Here is a 26,676-nt window from a genome sequence, read left to right as displayed (position 1 = left end):
TAATATTACAAGTAAAGCTAAAAACATTATCAGTATTAACTAACTTCCAAACCTTGCAAGGAAGCAAAACCAACCGGGTGAAGAGTGCTTTATTCTTCCAGGAAATTCCCGGAGCTCTTTGCTAGTCACACCTATTTTCATCCATACTGCTGCAAAAACCTATCTGTCATTTGAACATAGAGCATCAATACCGTTATAAGCTAATTAGCTCACATATGGGCAGCGCTGGGGTTGTCTGATCTCAGGGTCGGTTTGATATCCAGAACACCCAAAGACTCACCACTCCATACACAGATTACCATTATGGGTAAGTGCAACAGAAATACAGACATCTCTTGGAAAGGACTTTGTGCGATGTTAATACAATGTTCCTACAGATGAGATAAATGGAAGTGGCTGTGCCAAGTACGGGGTGCTGAGGCAAGTCCACATTGCAGTTGGCACGACTCTGAAGTGCGGAGTACATACCTGCAAAATCCTCCCCGCCCCGAGTATCAGCAGAACTGCTACAAGGACGGTGCAAGCGACACTATCTCAGGTATGTACAACAGATAGCAAGTAAATCTGGCTGTAAGCCCAGTGTCAAGGGTAGTTTTAAAATACAATGCAGATCTAGTCAGATATATTAAAGTCAACAGCGAGCTCAGCTGGGACTGCAAAGCCAGGACTGCAAAACTAAGCTATCAGTGCTGAGCTGCGTGATAATGGGGTTACATTGCTACAACAAGGTAGCAGTACAAGTTTGCAGGACAGGATGCAAAATCTAACAAAGGTTTTTGTGACAACACTATTGCTTTAATAATGTAATCTGTGACATCCGCTCACAGGGAATAAAAGCAGTAATTTGGATGTGAGATTAAAATAATTCTGAAATCTCACAGAGGAACTGAGTAACAAATAAATAACAGAAAATCAATGAAACAGCACAGAAAGGTATTTATGCTTGCCAGTTTCTGAAATACAGTACTATGGCGGTTCCCTTTTCTTTCACTTCCTCCCTATTGCAGATGTTGTGTAAATTTCAGGCAGTTGCTATGCCAAAGAGGATTTTGAATGATAAGAAATGTCAGCTCTGTCTGATTTTAAAGCTACTTGCTCACTCTGGGCTTTCAAAGCTCAAAACTGTTAACTGCAGGACATGCCTCACAATTCACATTTTTCTCACTGACAGAGAGGACATCACCAGAGCAGTAAATATTTTTCTGTAGAGTTTACTCTCTCTATACATGATTTTACTGTAATTTTCAATCGAGTGCTTTAGGGAGTGTTTAATTTTAGGAGGTTCAGTTCAATATTGTGTTTCATTCTACAGAAGATGACCATATAATAGGCTTTCAGGCAGACTGAAATGAACAAGTAAAATTAATCAGGCATAAAATAGACTTCTGAAACTTTGAATTGAGAAACTGATAAACCCTCATCAAAAAATTAGAATACTGAACTGGTTTTTTTCTTACAAAAATGTAAATTCTTTTCTCTTCACATACTAAGAAGTTTACATTTTAATGCCCTGAATTCCAGCTTTCGATTTGAAACCTAACGAGTGTCTCTATTTTTAAAGTGGACATAGCATGAGCTTCCATCTCTCTCACCTTATCCTGCCTAGATCTTGATGGAAGTGCTCCTTAACTGCTGAAAACAAACAAAATAAATGAATGCTTTCCAGAGGCTACAGATCAGATGACCTTGTTCAGTTCTGCTGTAGGAAAGGAAGGTCCCATTTGGCAGGCAGAGCCTTGTGTCTGAGCAGAATGCCAATGGACTTATTAGTAGGAAGGACTGATATAGCCAGAAAATGTTTTAGAATTGGGACAAGAAAATTCAGCCTTCACTTAAAATCTTTGATACTTCAGTAGTTTTCAATAAATTGATTTATAGTGTGTTGTTGAATGTACCACCCAAGAGGCATATTTGCTGTGATTATATCCCCTTTTTATGACTTCAGCTTATGCTGGGCTTGTAAGTGTGAGATTGGCAGCATCTTAAAAAACATGGTTGGAGATCAGTAACACTGGTTTTCTAGCAGAACTTACATTTTTCTTTATTGTGTACAAGGACTGAACACACATTACTTGCAACATGAAGTGCCAGGGAGATGCTCTTACACACTTCTGTTGTTCAAACTGGGTACAAAGTACATCTTCGTTTTAGGCGAGTGTAATGTGGATCATTGGACATTTTCCTTGCATAGTGCATGATACCCTCTTTTCTTTCTGTGAAGCAAAAAATGCTATGCTGGATTTTCTTGGTGGACTAAAGCCTCATATTGTGATGGCACCATAGCTCTGCAGCTTAATTCAAAGCAGCCTGATCTGCCACTGCCGCAGGAGCTGCATGATTGAAAGACACATGAAAAGTCAGTTAATCTAACTTACATCCAGCTGGTGATGCTTGGAAACTGTCCTTTCCTGAGTTTGCATCTCAGGGTGATACTTTGGAAACTGAAGATGGCCGAAGTTGGGGGAGGAAGAATTGTCCGAGATCTGCTTCTATCAGAAGTGGTTTTCTCTATGGGACAATATCACCCAAGCACAGGCAGCAGCTCAAAAAAAAATTAAGCACTTTCAGGAGAAAAATTAAACTACATGTGAAAAGACTGACTGTGGAGCTACTGGGGAAAGAGAGAGAATTTGAAAAGCAAAAAGATCCAAGGTGGTATAGCATGAGATGAGTGGAGTCAAGATGCAGATAAAGACCAAGGTTAGGTGACACCTGGTAAGGACAGATGCGTTTTGTGGTAAGGAAAGCAGCTATCAGCCGTGACCTTCATACGTGCACAGGAATATGGCAGTTGTGCTCCTCTACCTGCAACACCTTCGACAGAGAGGGATGGAGGAGCAGCCCCAGCTCTGCACATCTGGGTCCATCTCCCTGCTTGTTCTCTCACCTTAGATAGAGGGGAGCAATGGTCAGTGGAGGAGGCCCTCCTTGTCCACATTTTGGATGAACCTGAGTACTGCTTCCTTGCTATTGCATAAATGTAACCCTGCTAGCAAAGAATTTTCTGTTATTTAAATAAGCTTGAATCTAGCCAACTTACCAAACTATCAGTTATGTATTCTGCATAATAACTGAGTAATTTGTATTCAAATGTATTCATTGTAGACAGCAATTGTAGAAAGGTAAGAACTTGCTATGGCGTATTTCGTTAATACAGACAGCCCTGTCTTGCTAAAATGGAAAAAGGAAGCCCATGTAAGACACCATTAATCAACAAAACCACTACCCATGCTATGTTTTAGAAATATATTGAATTTTAGAACTGCACTCAATTAAAATAAAGTACAAATTAAGAACTGGAAACCAATTTAAGTCACAGAAAATAAATAGAATTCACTGAGTATTCAATTTGTCACCTTTTCTTTTGGAAAACTGGAACTGATTCAACTTAGCTAATGACTAGGCCATAAAATTGGTCACCCTGTATGCCTCCAGACTAACAGCATTAATGACTGTCTGTATTCAGAAAATAAATACTTAAACTGAGCGCAGAACCCCAGAACCCCAGAACCCTGGCTGCTGGATATTTTTATATCTAGCAGGTAGAATAGAGTTACATGTGCTTCACTGAACACTCTTACGTATGTATTTATAGAGGTGAAAATTGCTTTTTTTTTTTCCAAGCTAAATACTATTACATATGGGATGGGACCAAATGTTTAAACAGAACCCCGACAGACAGGATCTCGTGTTTTCACTCTTTAATTAAAAAGTATTTTTTAATCACAGAGATGTGTTCAGTTAGACTGAATACAATCAGATTGACCCTATCTCCTTCAGAAAGCAGGTGCAAACTCTGTATGAATCCACTGAATTCACTGGCAATAAAAGAAGGCAGAACCAATGTGTATTTTAGACTTGCAATATAAACCTTTTAAAACCTTCCTTTATGTAATTTCTGCCTAGACAGAGAAAAATTTGCATGTTTTCCCTATGTCCTGGTTTCAGCAGGGATGGAGTTAATTTTCCTCTCAGTAGACAATGCATTTTGGATTTTGTATGTGAAGAATGTTGATAAACACACTGATGTTATGAGTTATGATGAATTTATATGAGTTATGATTAATTCAACTAATGAGACCAAGGACACTGTACAGCTTTCCAGGACACACTAATGTGCAGGTGCAGGAAGCTGGGAGGAATACAGCCATAATACAAAAAAATCACTTCAGGCTGCTTCAGTGCCTAGTAAGTACATGAATGTGTAAATGTGTAATTGTGAAAGGCTCCTTACACTTGCAATTTTTACATCAATTCAGGTTAGCAATGTATTTTCTGGAAAAAAAAAAAAAAGTAGTGACAATGTAATATTATCACTTCACATGACAGCTCTGGATTTGCAAGATCAGTAAAGCACGAAGACAACTTTGAGCTTCAGCTTGTTGGTATTTAGCCAGGCAGACATCCATTAACCTTGCTGGTGGTGCCACTGCATTGGATAGCGTGTGAAAACGTCCAGTTGGTTTTAATGGAGCGTATTTTCCTTCTATGAGTGTAACACGCTACTCAGATCCTTTCCCCCAAGCACACTGAAGTGCAACAGAAAATCTGGTAATTACGGCAAAAATATGGGCAACATTTACAGCTGCCAGTGATTCCCGGGGGGGGGCGGGGGGGGGGGGCAGAAGTTTAATGAATCTGGAAATCTTGGAGAAAACACGAAGTTGGAAAGGAGAAAACGTGGGGATGCATTGCATCCTGCTCCCTTCTCCTCACCCGAGGACGCAATTGCTGGTTTAGAGCCTCGGCGCGCAGCAGCTCAGGTACCTCCCGCTGTTCAGAAACTGACATTTCTGAGGAAAGCCCCGTGTTAAACCGGCTTCGGTACCGGGAGATCGAACAACTGTTCCCCGCCCTAGAGCCAAGATCGGGCGGGATGATGCTGGAAAGACACCGGGCATTTTTCAGGCTCTCTCAACAGGTTCCTCCCCAGCTTCCGCGGGGCGCGGCCGGGCCCGTTCCCGCCGCGGACCGGCACGGCACCCCCCGCCACCACCCCCGCCCGACGGGGCGCCGCTGCTCCCGGCCCCGCGGCCCGGCGCCCCCGCTGGCCCTGCCGCCAGCTCGATGGCCCCGACGGGGCCGCCCCAAGCGGGCGGTGCCCTCGCCTCCCGCCTCCCTGCTCCTCTCCGAGGGACCCAGGCGCTGCTCGTCGGCCCGGATGAGGGCGGACGTTTGGGTGAGAGTCTGCTCCCCCAGCCGCCCGCCTGACGGGGAGGCACCCGCCCTCCGAGGAGGAACGGCGGCGGCGGGAGCACCGGAACCTGCCCGACGAAAGCGCCCCGGCGGCGCGCCCACCCCCGAGGGCCCGCGGGGCAGGGCCTGGCCCCATGGCGAGGAGGAGGAGCAGGAGCAGCCGCAGCCGGGATTGGGGGCCGCCGGCGCCGCCTGCCCGGCCGGGGGGAGGAGGCGGCAGGAGGAGGAGCGGCGGCGTGGGCCGCAGCGAGCGGGCTGGGTTCGGCGCGGCTGCCCCTGAAGATGGCGGCGGCGGAGGCGGCCGCTGCTCCGGGCGGCGGGGGCTGCTCGCCGGCGGGCGGCGGTTCGGTGCCCGTCCTCTTCTGCTTCTCTGTCTTCGCGCGGCCCTCCAGCGTGCCCCATGGCGCCGGCTACGAGCTGCTGATCCAAAAGTTCCTCAGCCTGTACGGGGACCAGATAGACATGCACCGCAAGTTCGTGGTGCAGCTCTTCGCCGAGGAGTGGAGCCAGTACATCGACCTGCCCAAGGGCTTCCTGGTCAGCGAGCGCTGCAAGGTGCGCCTGGTGCCGCTGCAGATACAGGTGAGACCCGACGGCGGGCAGTGCCGGCCGCCACAGGTGGGTGAGTGGGCAGCCCTGTCCCGCCGCCGCCGGCTGCGGCTGCCCGGCCTCCCCCGGACCCTTCCGGAGAAAAGCGGCGGCGGCTGGGAGAGCCCGGAGCCCTGGGCAGAGCCCCGCCAGCCCGCGTTGACTTGTTCCTCCGTGGAAAGTTCTGTTTTACTGCGGCGAGGAGGCAGTTGCGCCCCGCGCCTCATGCCGGTGGTAACCGGGCTTTGCTTTTAGCGAGTCAGAACTTACTTGTCCCCGTTAAAACAGTCTGCTGGCTGAAATAATCGATACTTTCTTAAAGCAGGCGGCTGGTGCTACCCGGCCTTAGCCGGAGGCGGTGCTGGCAGGTGGGAACTCGGTGGGCGCTGGTGAAGAGGGCTCTACCAGAGCTCAGTCTCATGGCTCGTAGGATTTCTGTAACCCTTCTTGCCCCAAAAGGCTCTTTCCAGTTTACAGGTTTGTAACTCAATAGTTTTGTGGCCAGAAACCAGGAAAACAGACTGCCAGACAGAGTACGTGTATTTCATACTAAGATATCTCTATGTACAGTGGAGATTCGTTCCAGTCACACTCAAAGCAAAATTGCTTTTTCCTTTCTCCAGCATCAAAGAAGTCAACGTTAAAAAAAAAAAACAACAAAATGCATAGTTATTGTTTTGATTCAGAACATTCTTCTTAATTTATAATTAAGAAGTTTTAGTTTGCTGAACCAACGTTACTAGTAAGTTGAAAAGGTGGTGTCATGAAAACTGAAACATTGCTTGTCTTCTCTTTATGTTTCCAGAGACAGTCTAATTCACACTGTTTGTAAACCCTGCTTAATTGTAGTGTCTTAAACCGATAAACTCTTCAAGGCAGCCTGTCTGCTTAGACTGTACCTTAAGGATGCCTTTGGAGTCTTTTGTCCTTTCCTTAACCCTGTCTATGGAAAGAGTGGTTAAGACCACCAAACTAGTTTAATAACTTTTTTGTCATTTGTTATTAATTTCATCGTTTGTCACTCATCGTATTTGGTTTAAAACTTTTCTCCTTTGTGTGTTGGAAGCAGAATGGATGAGGGTCCGGCCAGAGAAACTGGAAAGGAGAGTCTCTCCAGCTTGCAGAAAGAGTTGGTATGGGCGTTAATTCAAGCAAGGATTTTAAAAACAGAACTTGCGTAATCTGTGCATGTGACAGTGGTGCAGGTCAGAATTTTGTTTCTCATTTGTGCGTGCAGATCACTGCTCTGCAAAGACTCTCTTGCAGATAGTTTTTGCACTGAAACGATAAATGCAGCCTGAGCATTCGTAGCAGGACGTGCATCTCAGTGTAAAAGGTCAGTGTTGAGACATGGAAGGATATGTAATTCCCAGGGTGCACATGCACTATGCAGCTTTAACTGACTGCAGGGATTCTGGATGAAGCACTATTTAATGCATTAATTGCCTTGATTAGCTGCTTTCACCAATACTGTTGCAATTCTGTGATGATAACAACTGTTGACATGAAAAGGATGGTATTTGTGTATTATTTTAGTTGTCTCATTGATGTGCTTCAGCAGCTGAGAATGAGCTGGAGACATCACAATGATGTCAGTCAGCTTGCCTTAAGCCACTGGCAGGTGCTCAGAGGTGCTCGTTTGGGGAACATTTGGTCTGATACAGTCACAGCTGCACTTTTTAAGACCTTTGGGATTTGCTCATGGGAAGATTATACTTTCTTTCTGTGTGTTGATTCACACACTGCCACTATTGTTTGCCCTCCCCCTCACCCCATGGTTTATCTGCAGTTACACATTACATAAGTTTGTCAACTCTGCATGTGGTATAGTCAGTTCAGACACCATTTTTAACATGTTGTTTGAGAGGGACAGCCTTTACTCACAGATGTGATTAAATTTGCATATTTTGAAAGATATATTTGGTTTAAAGTTAAAAGTCACAGATACTAGCATCCCTATCCCCAGGCAATAACTTCAGTATTTTTACGTTCATACTTTATGAAATATATGTATGCATTTAGTTCAGAATGGCATTTTAACCCGTAGGGCAGTAGCACCTGTGAGCTCTAGAACAATATCCTGTTTTGATTCCTGTGCAGACCTGTTGTGGAAGGATGCCCCTTGTTGCGGTAGCTCAAGAAATATCAGCAGCAACTGGTGTTGGACTGGGCTGTTTCAATTTCCTGTCCCTGCAGTTGAGCGGGGCAGTAATCTCACAGAGAAATCTCCATATGCTGCCCTCGGAAAGCCACTCCATGCAGCTCAATTCAAGGCTCAATCTATACGGGGACATTTGCTCTCCAGTCATATTCGTGCTTTTGTACTGTGCTCAAATATATACATTTGCTTGGTTTAGCTGTCCTGGCGCAAAACAGCCACTTGAACTTCTAAGACCATCCAGTGTTAGGCAGACTGGTGGGATGCCGTAAACCCTGGTGTTCAGCCTGGCTGCTGCTCTTGAAACTCCTCAACCACAGACTCGCAGTGAGGAGGGACTTTTCCTTTGGCCTCTCCCAACTGGTGAGGAGGGCATTTGCTTGCAACTTGAGGGACTGAGTACTAGTAGAAAGGAGCCAGCAAGCTGCTTTTCTTGGATTTTAGGTGTTTTAAAATTTTTAATGGAATAATATTTATTATTGGGGCAGGGGAATGCAGGAACATTTTAACCTCTTCTCAGTCTAAATGCAGTTAAATAATGCTACTAAAACTATTGTGTTTTGCTGTAACTGTTACAGCTGCCTTTGGAGCAGAGAAGCAGTAAGGAAAAACACTTTGGAAATATCGGAAGACAAGACAGCTGTGCTCATTGCAGCAGTGTAATAGAGGAGTTCAGGCAGCATTTGAATATACACCTGAGAGAGGCTATTTCACAGTCGCTGTCATAACTTCAAGGTGACTTCTCTTCAGCAATACTTGTGCTCTCTGTTACAAACTTGTAACCTTAAGATGCTAGAGCTAAAAGGGTAAAATTATTATTGAAATCACTGCATAAAGCACCTGTACCTCAGGGGTTTTTTTTTTTTTTAAAGACATGTTCAGGTCTCAGGCATATCCTTCTTGCAGAAAGCTCCTTGCAGAATGATACCTAATTGTTGCTGAAAGATAAGGTAAATAAAATAGAATTCTTTTTCTACAGATTTTCACTCTTTTTACACATACCTAATATTGCTACATTCAGATGCTTTGGAAATAGAAGTAACGTTAATTCAGGAGCCTAAGTCCGTTTTCTGAAGACCGGGAAAAGCCAAAGCATAGGTTGCAGCATATGAGTTAGGTAAGGGGAGTTGTTTGCTTTTTTTTTTTTTTTTAAAAAAAGGTGCAGGTATAAATTCTGATCCATTAGTACTACATTTAAATGCAATGTTTCTAAATAAATAGATTTTTAAAAAGCACAGCACTTGGAACTTTAAAGAACGGAAAAAACCGACTGAAAATACTCAGAGATTTCTTCAAATCCAGACTCCTTGTTTGTATATCTTTACTTTGCAGCAAGCGTTTTGATCATTTTGAGTTTTGATGAAGAATTTTGTACTATCTTATTTATGTTAACATTATTTACTTATCTAACTAAATCTGTCCTTTTAAAATACTGAGTTGCATATAAAAGGCTGCACTTTGGCTTAGCATAAAATAAATATTTATATTCCTAAGTTGAAACACTTGTAACCTGTTTTTCCCTTGAAATACATTAAAGTGAATTTCTTCAATTTTTTTTCACCCTTTGAAAGATAAGCAGCAACATAAAACTGAATCTTACAGGTTTCCTTTTAGAAATAAAGGGAGAAGAAAATATGATAGTCAGCTTCTTTTTGTTGTCTTTTTATGCCATCCTTGAAATACCAAGGCTGCAAGGTCCTCTGCTCTGCCCTTTTAGTGGGTAACCTTGGCAAGAGATATATGAGGTGACTAGTGATGTCACATGGGATTATTTCTCTGCTTCCATTTTTGTGTTCATTACAAATACTGGGGGAAAATTGCATTTTGTATGTGTAATGGTTTCCTGAAGTTTAAACAGGGAAAGGACAGATAAAGAGCCAGTAGATAGGTGAATATCTTCATAAAGCCAATTCTGTAATTACAGTATTTCATTGCAGTCACATTTTGTATGATTAATAATAATCAGCAGAGATGAAATAGAAGTGAAAAACACCTACCTGTCTTTTCCCACCTAGGGCTTTTCTAGAGTATGATTTAAAGCTGTATGTAACTCGTGACAGCATACCTTTAAATCTTGGTCTGTATGAGGTCCTAGGGATGACTCCTTTAGCTGGGTAAAAATGCTGTATCAGGTTACCTGGCTGTCTGACGTACCTGTTCTGGTTGTGTGGTGGGTAACTTGCAGCTGGTGACTAACTGAGAGAGGTGAAGTGAAGCAAATGGAGAAGCTCATATACTGTGTGGGGGAACTTCAGGTGATTTGAGGTATTTTTTTCCTTTTTTTGCTTTTAAATGTAGGTTGTTTAATGATATCGTGGGCTGAGTAGATGCTGTATTCGGCGTGGATTCGGACAGGTACTGTCTGGCTTCAGTGGCTCACTATCCTTGCCCAGCCTGCCTGTCCTCGGAGTGAAAGCAAACAGGTGCTGGCGTCCTGGCCCAGGGTTTGGTGTTTGGGGGTAGGTTTGCCCCCACCCCAGCTCACTGGTAGAGTGCGATGCTGGAGCAGTGCAGGCAGTGATGGTTTTCACTGTCAAAGGATGTGTGAGGTGGAGGTGTCCTGTGTCCCTCACGCAGTGTGGCTGTGGAAGGGGAGGACAGCTTTGAGAGAGAGTGGGTGGTAGCATTTACGTGGCACATTGAGGAACCAGTAAACGGAAACTTTTCTTTATGCGTAGTAGGTAATTCTATGAATTTCTTTATGGACTACATTAGCTACTATTTATGAAACTTAATTTCAAACTGCTTTCTGCTGCGCTCTCTGTCCCACATCTGCTGTTCCAAGTTAACAACAAGGGTTGTTTTTTCGATCTTACCATCTATTTCTTCCAGTTTCTTCCTGTTCTGCCATGGGTGGCATGGTTCAATTCAGACTGCAAGTTAATCAGAAATAAATATGGAAATCAATATAGGAATTATTTGTTTCGGATTTTGTAAAAGCTTTTATTTAGCAAATACAGTAGACCCAGCTTTATTTTAGAGTGCTGCTGGTATTAAACTGAGGGCATAAATTAAATCACCTTAAACCAACTTGATAATAGAGGAAAGCAGATATGAGGCTTTTGCTGCAGCTCCCTGTGATGTTTGTCATAAACACATGGGATTACGGATTTGGTGGAGGTCTATAATGAAATGCTCCCTAACTGGAAAGGCAGTTGTTTTTTTTCCGCGTTTCACTGTGAAATCAGTGTAATACTGAATTGGACTCTATGAGATCTGTTCCGAATCAACTGTTTATAAGTATTCAGTCATCTATGTCATTGCTGAAACTTAGGCCAAATACTGTTTTTGCAAAAGGTGCCAAGCTGGGAGGAGCTGTAAGCATTTGAGAGAGGAGAGTTCGGGCTTTTCATGACAAGTAGGAGAAGCAAGGTGAACTAAGATGCAGTTCAAAATGGAAGCAACAAAGGTAGAAATAATTCCTACACTAAGGTGGAAATAATCCACTGCGCAAATAAAAGATGAGGGAGAGTTCAAGGGATGATTCTGAGGCTGAAATGCACTATAGGAGTCTAAGTATCATCGATTATGAAAAGGGCAAATAGCATCCTGGAAAGTACAAATTGAACAAGGCCTGCAAGGGCTGTGAATTTATCTTCTCTGAGGCTCTACTAGTATGAGCAGAGAGACACTACTGTTATAGTAGTATTGAGTTTCTCACTGTAGACTGCAATTTGAAAGGGCAATGAAAATATTTGAGTTGTAGAAGGAAAGATTGAAAGTATTAGGTATGTTTTAGAATAAGGAAGGAGAGGAGAAGGACTAAAGGGAGACTCAGTATGAGTCTTGAGGTATGGTAATAGGTGTATTTGCATGGTTATGCATGTGAAGGAAGATGCTAGTGCTCTTGCATTTCAAAGGCACCATGGACAGAACTGGAAATAATGCTTTTAAATGGCAACAGAGGATCTGTGGGTGAGAAAACACTGCAAGGTAAAGATAACAGAGCTGTGGGATGGATTGTATAGGAGCTCTGTAAATTGCGCATTGCTGATGGCCCAGACTAGGTAGGTATCTGTGCAGAGTATTTGCATTTGGTTGATCCTTCTGTAGAGGTGGACTATGCAGATTCTTGAAGGGCTTCCTAGTCTATTCGTACTTGTTTGTCTGCAAGGGATGGTAGTGCTATTCACTACTTGGCATAGGAAGGTGTATACTAAGGCAGTAGACTAACTCCACATAGATCACTCTACAATCCATGATGGTTTTCAGGAGTTCCAAATTGATCTTAAAAAAATTGAAGTGGTGGAATAATTTATAGGAGAAAATAATGGTCTTTGCTTGCGTATAAATACCAAGACAAAATGACATGTTTTCTGAGTGGGAGGCACATTTATAAATATTTTCTATTCCAGTTACTCTAATTTTGCTGCTTAGCAGTAGGAAACTTAAATATCATGATTGACTGCTTTGATGGTAGTAAGTGCCAGTTAGAATGGGTCACAATAGATGCTAACTGTGATGCTGAATTGTACATTAGTACTTCCCACCAACTGACTTCTGCATTGTTCAAGCACATAGATGGATGGTGTTCGAGAACAAGGCAGTTACTCAATATTTACGTTTTTTTCCAAACATTCTTGATCCCAGGCCTCATTTATTACATGGTGTAGAGTTGCAGAAGTGTTGTTTGGGAGAGATATCTAGAGGCTGCTTCCCCTAACTCTTATGCAAAGCCAATTCTTGATCAAATCAGCTGTTGCTTTGCTGAATGCTGAAAACCTCCAAGGATGGAGATCCCACCACCTGTGGTAACCTTTTTCAGTGCAGCTGTACCTTCCTAGAGAAAGATTTCCTTGATGCTTGTTGCGATGTTCTTCTGTCTCCCTGTGGTATCAGTGGGCCCAGTGTTAGAGCATCTGCTTTGTGGTCGTATTGCATTTGCCTTCCTACCTGCTTGTGTTAAGAATTGTATTAATGCCATTTTGCCCATGAGAACTGAAGGAACTGCAGTTATGAGCATTTGCTGTTTTGGCAGTACTGGTGTACTGAATCTGAAAGGTGTGGGAATTTAGTGTTTACAATCATAATGCACAAGTCTTCTTGACTTCTTGAGGGACTCACATTGGAGAAGTTCATGAAGGACTTTCTCCTTTTGGAGGGATCCCACTCCAAAGCAGGGGAAGAGTGTGACAAGGAAGGAGTGGCAAAGATGAAGTGTTATAAACTGACTGCAGCTCCTGTTTCTCATCCCCCTGTGCCGCTTGAGGGGAGGAGGCAGAGAAGTTGGAAGTGAAGCTGAGCCTAGGAAGAAGGGAGGGGTGGGTGAAGAAGGGAAGGGAAAGGTGTTCTTACCTCTCGTTATTCTAGTCTGTTATTGATTGGTAATAAATTGAATTAATTTCCCCAAGCTGAGTCTGTTTTGACCGTGACTGTAATTGGTAACTCATCTCCCTGTGCTTATGTTGACCCATGAGTTTTTTGACATTATTTTCTTAACTTGTTCTGTTGAGGAAGGGGAGTGATGGAGCAGCTTGGTGGGCACCTGTCAGCCAGCCAAGATCAACTTGCGACAAGGGAAGTGAGAATCCTTAAATATCAGTCAAAAAATCTTTCATTCTGCAGTTCTTCACCAGCTGCTCCAGCATGGGTCCTTTCCATGGGTGCAGTTCTTCAGGAATGGACTGCTCCAGCGTGGGTCCCCCATGGGGTCACAGGCCCTGCCAGCAAACCTGCTCCAGCATGGGCTCCTCCTCACAGGGTTACAGGTCCTGCCAGGAGCCTCCTCCAGTGCACTGCCACAGGGTCACATCCTCCTTCAGGCATCTACCTGTCCTGGCGTGGGGTCCTCCATGGGCTGCAGGTGGATCTCTGCTCCTGCATGGGCCTCCATGGGCTGCAGGGGCGCAGCCGGCCTCACCATGGGCTGCACCTCAGGCTGCAGGGGAATCTCTGCTCCAGTGCGTGGAGCACCTCCTTCCTCTCCGTCTTCACTGGTCTTGGTGTCTGCAGAGTTGTTTGCTTACATGTTCTCCCTCCTCTCTTTGTCTGCTGTTGCACAGGAGTTTTTTCCCTTGCTTAAATATGTCAGCAGAGAGGCACCGCCACCATCACTGATGGGCTCGACCTTGGCCAGTAATGGGTCTGTCTTGGAGCCGGCTGGCATTGGGCCTATCTGACACAGAGCAGCTTCTACCTTCTTCTCACAAAAAAGCACCCCTGCAGCACTCCCCCCTGCCCCCCGCTACCAAAACCTTGCCATATAAACCGAATACATCCTGGCTCTTCCAAAATACACTGTTTTACGGATTTTGTAATTTTATTTTAGTTTAAAACATCACAACCTCAGTTTGCAGAAAATGAAGTGTATACAATTAGTGGCTTCTGCAGGAAGTGCAAGTAATTTCATAATGTAAGAAAATGCTATCTCTGATTCTCCCCCCACCCCCCCAAAAAAAAAAAAAAAAAAGAAAAAAGTATGCAGTTCATTTTCTGGTCATAATAATGACAAGCTTCTCCATTTTTATTTTACCTTTGGACTTTAATCAGACTTGTGCTAAGAGATGTCATAGACAACCTGAGTTCACAATTAAACTAGTAAAAATTTGTGTACATACAGTATTGAAAAAAGTGGAAGTCTGACTTCTTTTTCATGTTAATTTATCCTGATTTTATGTCAGTTCCAAGAATTGTGGATTTAAAAATGAATTTGAGGAATGTAATTTTTCTGTTGGGTTTTTTTTTTTTCCCTTTACAGTACTTTAGGCAGTATGCTCCTCTGCCCCACTTCAGGGTTCAGAAGATTCCATGTGCAGTTACATTGACTTGTGTCTCCCTCCTAATAAAGTCTTGATTACCTGTTGAGGTTTGTACTGTACTGCTCAGTATCAGCCATTCATTTGAATTTAGAAACATAACAAAATCAGACTTGAAAAACCTTTCTCCCATTTTGACCTAAAGTAACATAACCTGGCAGAGGCATTGTAGAATTTTTCTCCTGCTGCTGCTTTAGTGAAAGGATCTTCGCTGCCACAGAAAATGTTATCTTTATTTTGTTTTTCAGATTACTACTTTGGGCAACCTGACACCCTCAAGCACTGTGTTTTTCTGTTGTGATATGCAAGAGCGATTCCGGCCTGCCATCAAGTACTTTGGTGATATCATCAGCGTGGGCCAACGACTGGTATGAGTTTTGTGGTTTTTTTTGTAGTGAGTTTTCATCATACATGTAAATTATTATTTTATATACAGCCAGTCTACTGGTTATTCAGTTTCAGGTAATAACAGTGTCTTTGCTATTATTGTTCTTTAATAATTTATTTTCTTGTATGCTTTCCTCCCTGCTCCCTTGCAGCTCCAAGGTGCACGGCTCTTAGGAATTCCAGTTATTGTAACTGAACAGTATCCCAAAGGTCTTGGCAGCACTGTGCAAGAAATTGATTTAACAGGAGCTAAACTTGTGCTTCCCAAAACAAAATTTTCAATGGTGTTGCCAGAAGTTGAAACAGCATTAGCAGAGATCCCTGGAGTCCGCAGCGTTGTCCTGTTTGGAGTAGAAGTATGTGCCTTGCCCTTCTTATACTGTTTTGTGGTAGTGTCTCTTGGCCTACAATAGTATTAAGCGTTGCTCTCTGTAATTAAAAAGAGTTAATTTATGTTGCTTAGAGTTCAGATATCCTCTATGGATTAACTTATTCTTGTGTTATTTCTCTTTGATATTATCTCATAATATGATTTGAAAAGAGGTATTTGTAAACTACAGGCTCGTCTCAAGCTTGGCTGGCATTTAAAACCCATAGAGTTCCCTAGTAATGTCAAGGGTAGAAAAATACATGTTTGAACCCTAATTGATTATGTACACTAATTTGGCATTGTGCTGCTCATATTTTTCCTCATGATAATCGTTTGTTGGTGGGGTTTTTGCCTTTGATTTGTCCCTTGTAGACTCATGTCTGCATCCAGCAAACAGCATTGGAATTAATTGGTAGAGGTCTGGAAGTTCATATCGTAGCTGATGCCACCTCCTCAAGAAGTATGATGGACAGAATGTTTGCTCTTGAGGTAAGTTTCTTAGTCAAAATTTTCTCCACCTTGGGTCTTTATGTTAATTTCCCTGCTTACTGTAAGCTAACAAGGAATTTCTAAGGACAGTAAGCAGTGGACAAATGTAGACTGAGCAGTGCAGAAGTGCTACAGAGCTTTTGGTTTTGTTGTTCCAAACAGTATTTGTTCTGTTCTTGAAATTTCGTGAAATCCAATGGAATATAGTAAGTGATCCTTTTCAAAGCTCCTTCTTGTATGTCTGGCCCTCCCTCTACTCTTCCTCATCAGAGCAAATTAAAGCCTAATCTGTGATGTGATTATAGTAAAGATATTTTTTTTCCTCCTGCTTCTACAAGTTTAGTCTAACTAAATATTGAGAAGGTGGAGATAAATGTAACAGGAAGATTGAAAAGCGTGTGCAACTATGTGGTAGCAAATTCATGCATACCTTTTTTTGATAGTGTGTTTTAACTTAACTACAGGCATCACTGTTGGAAATAAACTGATAGATACATTAAGTATTGCAGTTTTTGCCTCAATCCGTAACAGTTATTTGGAAATTGAAGTGAATAATAACTACAGCATTTTATACTTTTTTCATAGATCTGAGAAGATTTTTAATTTCTTCTGTTTCTCATTCATAAGAGAATTAAAGGCTAAAGGGAAATCGCCAGCATATAGCGTTTGATGAAACCCATGATTTTGATTAAGTGGAAGCTTAATGTCGTCTGTCACATAAAGCATAGTGACGCACACAAGTGCAGGAATGACTGAAATAGTGGACTTCCCAAGTTAATGTGATGCAGCAGCAGCAGCAAAACAAATACAGGGAAACTGAAATCTGTTTGCTTTATTGTATATGTCTTTGTACATTTGATTATCGCTTATGCTGTCTGCACAAGCATAGAAGTTGGTTCAGTGTAATAGACATTAAAGCAGTGATCAGCTAGCTTTGCTTTTCTTTCTAGTCAAAAAAGTATTGATCATCTTAAAAGTGTAGGTGGTTGCAAAAGCTGTAATCCAGGCAAACTGGTCAGCTTCAAGTAACTTTTTCATAAGTCTTTGCAGTGTTTTCTCACCAAGCACAAAGAAAATGTTTTGCTGTGGTCCCTTAAGTGGTCATCATTAAAATGTGACTCAGAGAGCGTTTGCTGGCTTGCTGTGATGAACCAGCCAGTTATGTGGCAGTAACTCCTACTCCTCTGTGGCTGCATGTGCTAGCATTATCTCCTTTTTTGTGTTGTACTGCCTCTCTTAAAAATACTACGGAGGGCTGTGGGCTAGAGCGGGCAAGAGGTGGGCATGCTTGGGAGCAGGAGACAAGGAGGAAAGGACACATGTACTCAATACGTCAGTAATCCTGCTTGACCGTGGTGATAATGTTTCTTAAAGAAGTTGGTAAAATACCAAAGCATTGAGTAATCCTGCTTTAATCTCGCCGTACAGCTCACAGTTCCTAGTCATGCTTTTTTAATTAATGAGCCTGACATTCTCTTGTGCAAACTTCTTACATACCTGGTGAGCCTCTGAGGTAGGTTCATTGGTCCAGGTTCCCTGCATCCTTACCCTTACCTTTCTGGGAAGATAAGTGTAATATTTACCTTTTCCCAGTAACACAGCCCCCTCTGTTCACAGTGACCTTTCAAGAATGATTAAGAGTGACCTTGCAGTGATAACAACCAGCTTCCTCAATAACCTCAAGTAAATCCCATCTGGTCCCACCCTCCCCTTCAGTTCTCCATGTTTCCCCTCACATAGCATGTGTTTTGATGGTGCTGGTAACAAACATGCAAATAACTGAACAAGTGTACTAGGAAATGCAGTTTGAATTAATTGATAGCCAGAGCTTTCATGTCTGCCTGGATGACCCTAAAGTGTTACTGTCTCCACTTCTCTTGTGTGCTTAAAAATGACAGCAGGCAAAAATTTGCAATTAAAAAAAAAAACCAAACAAAACCAAACCCAGAAACCAAAAACCCTCAAAATTTTCATTGATTAACTAATTCAGCCCAACTGGCCAAGGTTGTGACTGTTCTTAATCTCTGACCTACCTGGTAAGGATACCTTGTGTCAGATTGAGCCAGTTTAGTCTGTTCCTGCTGGATTTCTTTTCTGTTCTATATCTGTTCCACTTGTTCCTGCAGTGGGGATGCAACATGTGCTTGCAGCTTTCTGTAGTCTGAAAGACTGTATTCTAAGAAAACTTTTCCTTTCCTTGAAAATCATCCAGTATGCTCGTTCTTTCTAATCTCAAAACTATAGAAATTATACCCAGTCCTAGAAGGAAAGTATAAGCCGGTGACAGCCTCTTTGACATGTTATGGTATGTTTTACTTCTAAAGAGAAGACATTCTCCTTTTTTTCAATCAACGTTTCTCAGAAGGCAAGGTTCCTTAACAGTCTGTTTTTTCTGTCATCCATGATAGTTAAATCAAAACCTTTGTATTCCTGGAGAAGTACATCTTGAAAATGTTGTTTCATTTTGTAATGTTTCATTTTGATTTCCCTATTTTTCTCCTTCGCATGTGTATGTGGTTTAAACAAATGTGTGGTGGTATGGAGTAGGAGAAGCTATCTGCTTTGTTTCAACTTACGAATACAGCTAGGATTGCTGCCATAATTGCGAGCAGGAAGCATTGACTTGAGTAAATCTTGCCTAGTTAGTTTATCATTATATAGACTGTAGTTATATATATTTTGACTGGTCCCGTAAAACAAATAACTTGCTCCCATCAATCGCTTTGTAACTGAATAACTAAACAGCAGTGATCTATGTTGCCCTAGAAAGTTTGGAGCTTCTCTTTCCATTAGTAATTACAACTGAAACCTGTCTGAAGGTGTACACATCTGTATTTTCTGCCTCTTGCCCTCCCTGGCTCATTCAGGACCCCATTAGATTTGGTGGAGCATGCAGCTGAGTAGAGGATTATTGACTGAAAGCTGGATCCATGAAGAGTTTTACTACCAAAGCATCTGTATTGATTGCTGGGAAGCTGACAGGGGGCTGGAGGTGGTCAGACTTCACTTAGAGTACTTTGCTGCATCGGCAACAAACGCAGTCTTAAAAGTCCAAAAACTTTGCAATAGGTCCTGTGGCTTGGGCTACATGAAGCATTGCTCTCTAGTTGTGCAGACCTGTTTCAGTTTTGCTTTCTATGCAGGGATGCTTTTTATTCTGTAGCCTGTAAGAACTAACTGAGGTCATAATGAGATGTTGGTTAAAAGGAGCCAGTGTTGTACCAGTATGATTTATAAGGTCTGTAAACCAGCTTTTTGTTCTGTCTCCTGAGATTATCAGTATTAGTGCACTGTGTAGTCCAAAGACTGAAGTACTAGTGCATAACAAGCCTTGAAAGAGAAATTGTTATGATTAAGTTTCTTGCTTAACGCCTTTAGCCTGGAGCTCACTATTTTCTTTTTCCCCAGGCCTTTCAAATGTACATGAGAGTGAAGAAAGCTATCCTTAGGACCATGCAAGGGGAAGGGATTGTTAATGTAAGAGGGACTGGGTCTTCTGCATATTAAATCTGATGTGGGGAAAGAATCCAGTCCAAGTAGGAAGCCTTATTGTAATCCAGGGCAGCCTTTTTCCTCGGTAAAGTCTAAAAACAGTCACTTTTCATCCTAGCTTTATAATTGGCATGGCTAAGAAATGCTGGAATGAAATTGGCAATACTTTTTTTGATAGGAGATGTTTTTAAAAATACCTGTATACTCATTCTCGTTCACAAGTATCTCACATCATTCTCTCTGCTCTTTTCTCTTGCAGCGTCTTGCTCGTACTGGAATTATAGTTACTACTAGTGAAGCTATATTGTTGCAGCTGGTAGCTGATAAAGAACATCCAAAATTCAAAGAAATCCAAAATCTCATTAAGGCGAGTGCCCCTGAGTCAGGGCTCCTTTCCAAAGTTTAAAGAGGATGTGGAGGAAGCAGAACTCATTGTCATCTTTAAGGAGGAAGGAAAGCTGTAAGCGCACATGTACACCTTCTTTCACTCAAAATTCAGCAGAAGTGTAAAATTAAAAATTGACATACTTGTGCTTGCCTTAGCAAAATTGTCTGGCTTTACATCTAGGTGCCAGTGTGTTCTGTTTAGTTACAGCTGTCAGAGGCTTTGGGTACCATAGGACCCTTTTGTTGTCAAATTACCTTATTTATTTATAAAACAAAAATTAAGAGGTGCCTGCTAATCTATCCTATACACTGATTGTAACAGGAAAGTGCGTATTTCTGTGACACCTCTTGATTGTGCACTTTGTAAAAGCATTCTGTGATACTCTGTTTTACTTTTGTGTTAATAGAAGGTAATTACCTGTTGAATAAATGTAATGTGATACGCTTTGATGTTCTATGTAAATGAAGTATTTTAATATGGCATAAGTTAGAACCAAGTAAGATATATGGACTACATATGTGCTTTTGTTCTCTAGGATAAAATTTAAGCGCTTTGCTTGGTAGACAAGACACATAGATCAAGCCGTAGCTGATGTTTGATTGCTCTAGGTAGATGAATCCTGCATCATGACTTTCAATTACTCTGAAATTGACTGCCCAACTCTGTACTTCACTTAAGTGTACAAAAAAAAAAAACCTGTCATTTAATGTGTGCTTGATAAACAACTGGTGTAAGTCCTTCAGAACTAGCAGAAAATTACCAAAACTTGAAATAAATTGGCAATGCTAAGAATATTAAAGAACGAAAGCTTTTCAGCTTCAAGTGCTGAATCTACTACTGTATTCAGATTTATTTGGCAGTTTTTTACTCTGTTTTAGTTAGATTGAATAATTCATCTGATTTACTCGTTTGGCCAAGCGAGCTCTGAAAGGAACCTCAGCTTCTCTAGGCTTTTGTGCTTTTTTTTTTTTTTTTTTTTTTTTTTTTTTTTTTTGTGGGCTGCAGTTGGATGGAGTTTGAATAGAATCTGGCCTAAAAAGCATTCTTTGGAAAAATGGCATCTTTAACTTGATATATATATATTTTCTATCTAGAATCAATATTTTAACATGTGGCTGTTCATAAAGGCACTTCCTTCATGTTCCAGTAGTTGAAACAATATTGTATAAAGTTTACAGTGTGACTGAGACATTTATTTTTTTAAGAGTACTAGAAGATGTCATACAGAACACTGATCTTTTTGGTAGAAAAGCAATTAGAGTACATGTATTGTTTTAAATTGCTTATTTTCCCCACAAGATGGCTCTAAGAGAATTGTTTCAGAGTTATAACCTTTATATGTTCAAAACAAATAAAATGTTAACATTTGCTGTCTCTCTTACACTTGTGATATTTATTGAAGAGCAAATCTTGAAAGCTATGTTTGCTGTGGACCCTATTCTGATTTGCGCAGCTGTGGAATTTCTATAGATGTCATGGGAATTTTGTGTAAAGATCAAGGGTGGATAATGTTTAATAATTCTTGTCTTCTGTGTCTAGTTACAGTGTTATTTAGTGCCCCAAAATAAGAGGAATGAATGTTATGCTTCAAGTTGGAGGCAGGGAGGCGAGCTGAGTTGAAGAACTATTGTCCTATATCACTGACCTATTTTTTATTTTCTTTTCTGGTATATTAATCAGGTTGCCTAGCAGTATAAAGTCCACTTATATAAATCCACAGCTGTGCACAAAAATACTATAAATTTCTTAATGAAATAATAGTTTTACAGCTTTCTTATCTTTATGTGTTGATGGTACCTGGAGTACAAGTTTTTTACACGTGTTTATTTTTGGAACGATATAAATTTCCTCAATAACAACTACATGTATTTTTAAGAGATAATTGAATTTGTTACTAAAAATTTACTATCGTTATACAAACATAAGTTGGAGGACAGATGTCACAAGTTCCTTTGCACACTGTCCTTTCTAACTAAGGTTTTTACCACAAGGGGAATCATTTGGTAGCAAGATGGACTAGAGAAGAATCTGTAAAATCTATTTATATTCTCTGTGATTATTTTACTTTTTTTTTTTTTTTAATATTTGCATAGCCTTCTGTGGTAAACTAGATTTTTGTCAAGGTCCTTAATTTGTGGATTTTTTCCGTAAGCTTTAAAAATAAGAATGCAGAAATACCCAGTGTTAAGTTGTAAAACTGAGCTCTTAAATGTGAATTTAGGGGTAGAGTGATTGAAGTCTTTCTCCTTCATTAGATAGGTGCGTTAATCAGCATCACATGCATGGATCATTCAGATGAGATTCTGAGAGTATTTAAGAAGAGTAGACATGGTGTTGCCATATTTCTCTTATGTAAAGTAAGTTTATTCACAGGAGAGAATTTCCTTTGCTGCATCGTGCTCTGAATCATCTATATTTTCTGTTCTCTGACAAGTGGATGTTCCCATGCAGTTGAACAGCAGCACTGAGCCATGTAAGAAGAGGTCTGCAGGCTGTTATCTAGTGTAAGTACTGTTTTGCCCTTCAAGGATATAAAATAAATTAATGAAATAACATGGAGGAGAATTCCGTAGAGGTATACTCAGGTGATTCTGAAGAAGCCTAATTAATCACTTTGTAAGTGCCAAGCTGTCTTTTATTTGAAGGCTTCACCACAGCTATGGCTAAGCAACACAATTGCCACCTGCTGTAGGTGGCTTCAGCATAATTTCTCTTTCCTTGGGGAAGCAGACAGACAGTCCTTGATGGAGAACACTAGTTTCTTTTTCTCAGTAGGTGTTCTGCTTCTCTGCAAAGTTGCCAGTGTGTTGTTAGTCTTGCTGGAGTGGCTGGTGTATAAATTCTACACTAAATGTAATAATAGGCATGTATGTGACTAGTTTTCCTAGTCACATACTAGGAAGATGTACAAAAGATGAGTGCTTACTCATCTTTTACAAGATGAGTGCTTTTTTCCTTATTGGCACAGTTTAGGTTTTGTGTTTAAAATACAACCTGTCTGTTCCCAGATCCATGGTCCTTTTATTATTTTTCCACCTGTATGATATCTTTGTATGAACTAAAACAAGTAAGGTCTCCAGGACCCTTTGCAAAATCTTAAAACGGAGACTGAATTAAAAAAAAAAAAAATTGTCTGTTGCTAGCCAATGTTTTCTTTCATGGTCATCACAAATGGCTGGAGAAATTATGCTGCTCCATCATCGTTTCTGCACTTCCTTGACAGTAGTTTCCAGGTAAAGATGCACTTAAATAAATCACGCTGCTTATTGAGTATGTTTCCTAGTAGACATCAGGGTGATGCCCTCTCCCTCCTGCTCCAGCATGTTATTACATTACCTAAACAGTGACATTAATCTCTCAGGAGAGAAGAATTAAGATCAATCTTCTCTTTGACGTGAACACTTTGGTTTCTGCTTTTAGAAGTCTCATAGATTTTTATTTTTTGTAAAGATTATTGTTGAGCTGAAACTCTTCTACTGCTATAGATTTGTTCTCTTATGTAAGAGATGAACTTTCAATGCTTTGTTGCTTTAAAAACTTTTTCAATTAAACAGAAGTAATAGCTGGAGCTATGGAGCCCTGAAGAAAGGCAAATGCTATTAAGGAGGATAAAGGCTTTTACTTTAATAAGTGGTGATTCTGAGTAGTCCTGTTACGTAGCTCACTTGTTATGCTTCAGAGTATTTTCTACCATATTAAGTGCTATGGCAGTGACAGAAGATGTCAGTGATTTGTAGAATCTGTTTTTTCTTTTCCCTCTGGCTAAATTAGAGATAAACTATACTAGATGGGCGTAACAGATGTCCTTCAGATGGGTTTAGAACATCTGCTCTGCAAATGGTCTATGGCAGGAAATCCTTTTTAAAAAAAAAAAGAAAAGTTCTATTTTGATTGTCCAGTGCTGGTTTCTTCCCAGTAATCTCAGAAACAGCATACTTTCATGAAGCTGTTGTTAGACCTTTCTGTAATCTCGAAAGGTGCAGCAGAGGTTACAATTGATAGTATGCTGCTGTTGTGGAGTCTGATCTTTTATTATTCATTTGAATTGCATAACTTTTTTTTTCATATGAGATAAAGGAATATTTGCAAATGACTGCTGTGAATAGAAGGAGTTTATTAAGTATTAGCATGCTTAGGTCAGCTTAATAGACTTAATAAAACTGCCAGAGTTGGCAGCTCTCCTGCCACTGACAGCATTAGGCTTTGCTTTGATGAAACCCTTTTATCTGCTCAAGAGAGAAGATTGAGCAAACAAACGAAGAGAGCAGTTAATAGAGAATAGATGGTGAACTGCAAAGGCAAAATCAGAAAGAAAACTTGTTTTCTAATTATTACTGAGGGTTTTTTTTTTTCCATGGGGATGCTACAAAGCTGGAACACTTGTTAACATAGAATTACATACCTTAAGTTTGCAAAAACTGAGTAGATCACAGCAGTCCTTGCCTCTGTCTTGCTGTGTACTTTATTCCCTTCCTGGACTGTTTTAACCTTGTTTTCCTTACCTTTTAACTGTCCAAAAGGCAGGATAGCTGCTAAGCTTTTTGGCTCCGAGTATCGCAAAAATTGCCAACCAGAAGAGTAAATAATCTGTTATCAAAGTAAAAAGAAGCAGAAGGTGTTAGAGCAAAGACTGAAGATCACCACGTACTTAGCACTGACTTATGAACTGTTGTGTGTACTGTGGTTTGAAGAGCAGGAGCACGTACAAATGAAAAGCTTTTTGAAAACAAAGATAGCTCATTGTAATTGGAGTTTTTTACTTGTCTGGGACATGGATTTTTTGAGCTAAAAGGTCTTTGTACACCTGAAATACAGTAAGTTGATCCCCCTCATCTCACACCATAAGGAGGGGGCTAGATTGTTAGACTGAGCCAAAATCCGTTAGAGGTGGCCTCTCGCAGTGCTGCCACAGGGAAACAGACATTTGTAATTAATATGAATGAGAATATTTGAACTATTTTTTTCAGAAGTATTTGCCTGTTCAAGTTCACAAAGCTCTTGGTAAAACCTTAGTTCAGCTGAAGTCTTTAAGCCAGGTTTTAAAGTATTGTTCAGGCATCTGGAAAAGCAGGTTTTTGGCTATTATGTTGTTTCCATACTTCATAGGACCTTACTAAAATTAAGTGCAACACTGCCATTATTTTGAAGTTCCAATATGTACCTGTTTGTGTTATTGGTATCCCAATAAAAGACACTAGACATTCTGGCTTTCAGATTTTGATCCTGAATTTAAAGCCTTCATTTGGTATCTTAATAATTTCAATAGGATTTGAATTGAGGTGTTGCAGACAAGGAAGACTCCATCCAGATTTCCTCCCAAGTAATAAAGTAGGAAACATTGCTGATAGGAAGGGAACAAACTGTCCAATTGTTCCGTGTTTAACAAACTCGTGGCATCAGTGTTTCCACTTTATGTCTCTGGGTATCTTAAGAAAGACAAACTGAAGAGTCCTCTCAGACATTGTATGTATAGTGGCATTGTTTACTTTTTGTTTATTCATACTGAGGCACTGAAAATCTTGGAGTGTTTGTCATGTTGAGTAACCCTGCTCTGTCTTCCTCCTCAAAATCCTTTTATTCAAGGAATCAGAGAATTACCATGTCATCTGCTAGCAACTTCAAGGCTATTTCAAGACCCTTACAGAAGAAAGACAGTCTAAAATTTGGTAAACAGGAAGATATTATCACTGAAACACGGTAAATGTAGATCTATGCTCTTCGTGCCTACTGACTTAATACTCAAGGTGCCATCACTTGCAAATCCCATACCCTAAAAACCATAAAGTACCTGCACAGTTCTATTAGTGTTTAGTAGATGTGTTTCATCTGGTAAGTATGATTAAAATGACCAGTTTCACTGAAATTACTAAAATCAGCAGAAACAGTAAATACAGGAGATGTATTACTCCATAATCTAGTAAAATTGTGCTGACCAGATAGACTAGACTATGATGCTGCTGCATAAAGTTCCCTTAAGCAAAAGACAACCTGTTGTAAAGATTGTAATTTCTATTTCTGCAACTTCTAGTGCAAGGATTAGTATATTAAAAATTCCAAGGGGATTAGTTTATTAAAAATGCCAAGGTAAGTAAATAGTTAAATGGGTGAAATCTCACTCCTGTGTACTATATGGGAGTTCTGCTGTTTGAATTAAACAGGCCACACTGTTGATCTCTGTGTTTGATTGGAAATGAGCTGTTTATTGAGCTCTGGCGTAACAGCATGGAGCTGAAGCCCAGGGCAGGGTTCTGCACGCTGCTGGAACTGATGCAGCCAGTGCTGCTAATTCCTCCCTGCTCTGGTTTCTCTGGCAAGTCTTGACACACTTATTAACTGAATAAGAACGAGGCAGGTTCTGAGTAGCCTGGCACAAATAAAACTTATTCCATGTAATACCCAAATTTTCATACAGTTAAAAGGAAATCAGTGTCCTGCCATGTCAAGGAGCTGACAGGTGGTGCCTGCTATTACTAAACTAAGTGTGATGTACTTCAGATATAAGCTGAGAATGAAAAGTGTATCTCTAAAGTTCAGGATTTTCCTTCCCTCCACCCTCTGTTCCTTCTGCCCTCCCCCTTCCTCTCCCAAAGTAAGAAGTAGAAGATTTTTGCTTAAAGCGTGTCAGGAGAGAAAGGAGAACCTGGTTTAATCTCCTTCACGGTCGGATTCAGGCCATTGCGTTCCTGTTACTGTTGCACAGCACAGATCCTAAGCATGCTCCAGGACAGTGAACTACTCAATACATGGGTGACTGACAGGAGGTGACAAGAAGTATCAGTGCCATGACCATCCAAAAGCTTAGACCAGGCTTTGCCAACTCCAGGGACAGACCTTTGCAATGCACAGTATCAGT

General features: G+C 41.0%; 1 protein-coding gene across 1 annotated transcript; it reads left to right on the top strand.

Annotated features, from left to right (window-relative positions):
- The first annotated feature begins 5,442 nt into the window (after positions 1 to 5,442).
- On the top strand, positions 5,443 to 21,191 carry ISOC1 (isochorismatase domain containing 1). The gene is made up of 5 exons (XM_086770461.1): positions 5,443 to 5,778; positions 14,946 to 15,065; positions 15,237 to 15,440; positions 15,827 to 15,943; positions 19,695 to 21,191. Exons 1-5 carry the CDS (start codon positions 5,479 to 5,481, stop codon positions 19,839 to 19,841), a joined length of 888 nt encoding a protein of 295 aa, XP_086626587.1. The 5' UTR covers positions 5,443 to 5,478; the 3' UTR covers positions 19,842 to 21,191.
- Positions 21,192 to 26,676: the final 5,485 nt, after the last annotated feature.

The sequence above is a fragment of the Chlamydotis macqueenii genome, chromosome Z (genome assembly GCF_036417535.1).
Source record: "Chlamydotis macqueenii isolate bChlMac1 chromosome Z, bChlMac1.mat, whole genome shotgun sequence".
Classification (NCBI taxonomy): Eukaryota; Metazoa; Chordata; class Aves; order Otidiformes; family Otididae; genus Chlamydotis; species Chlamydotis macqueenii.
The sequence above is the reverse complement of the archived record's forward strand: the minus strand, read 5'-3'. Positions and strand labels throughout refer to the sequence as shown.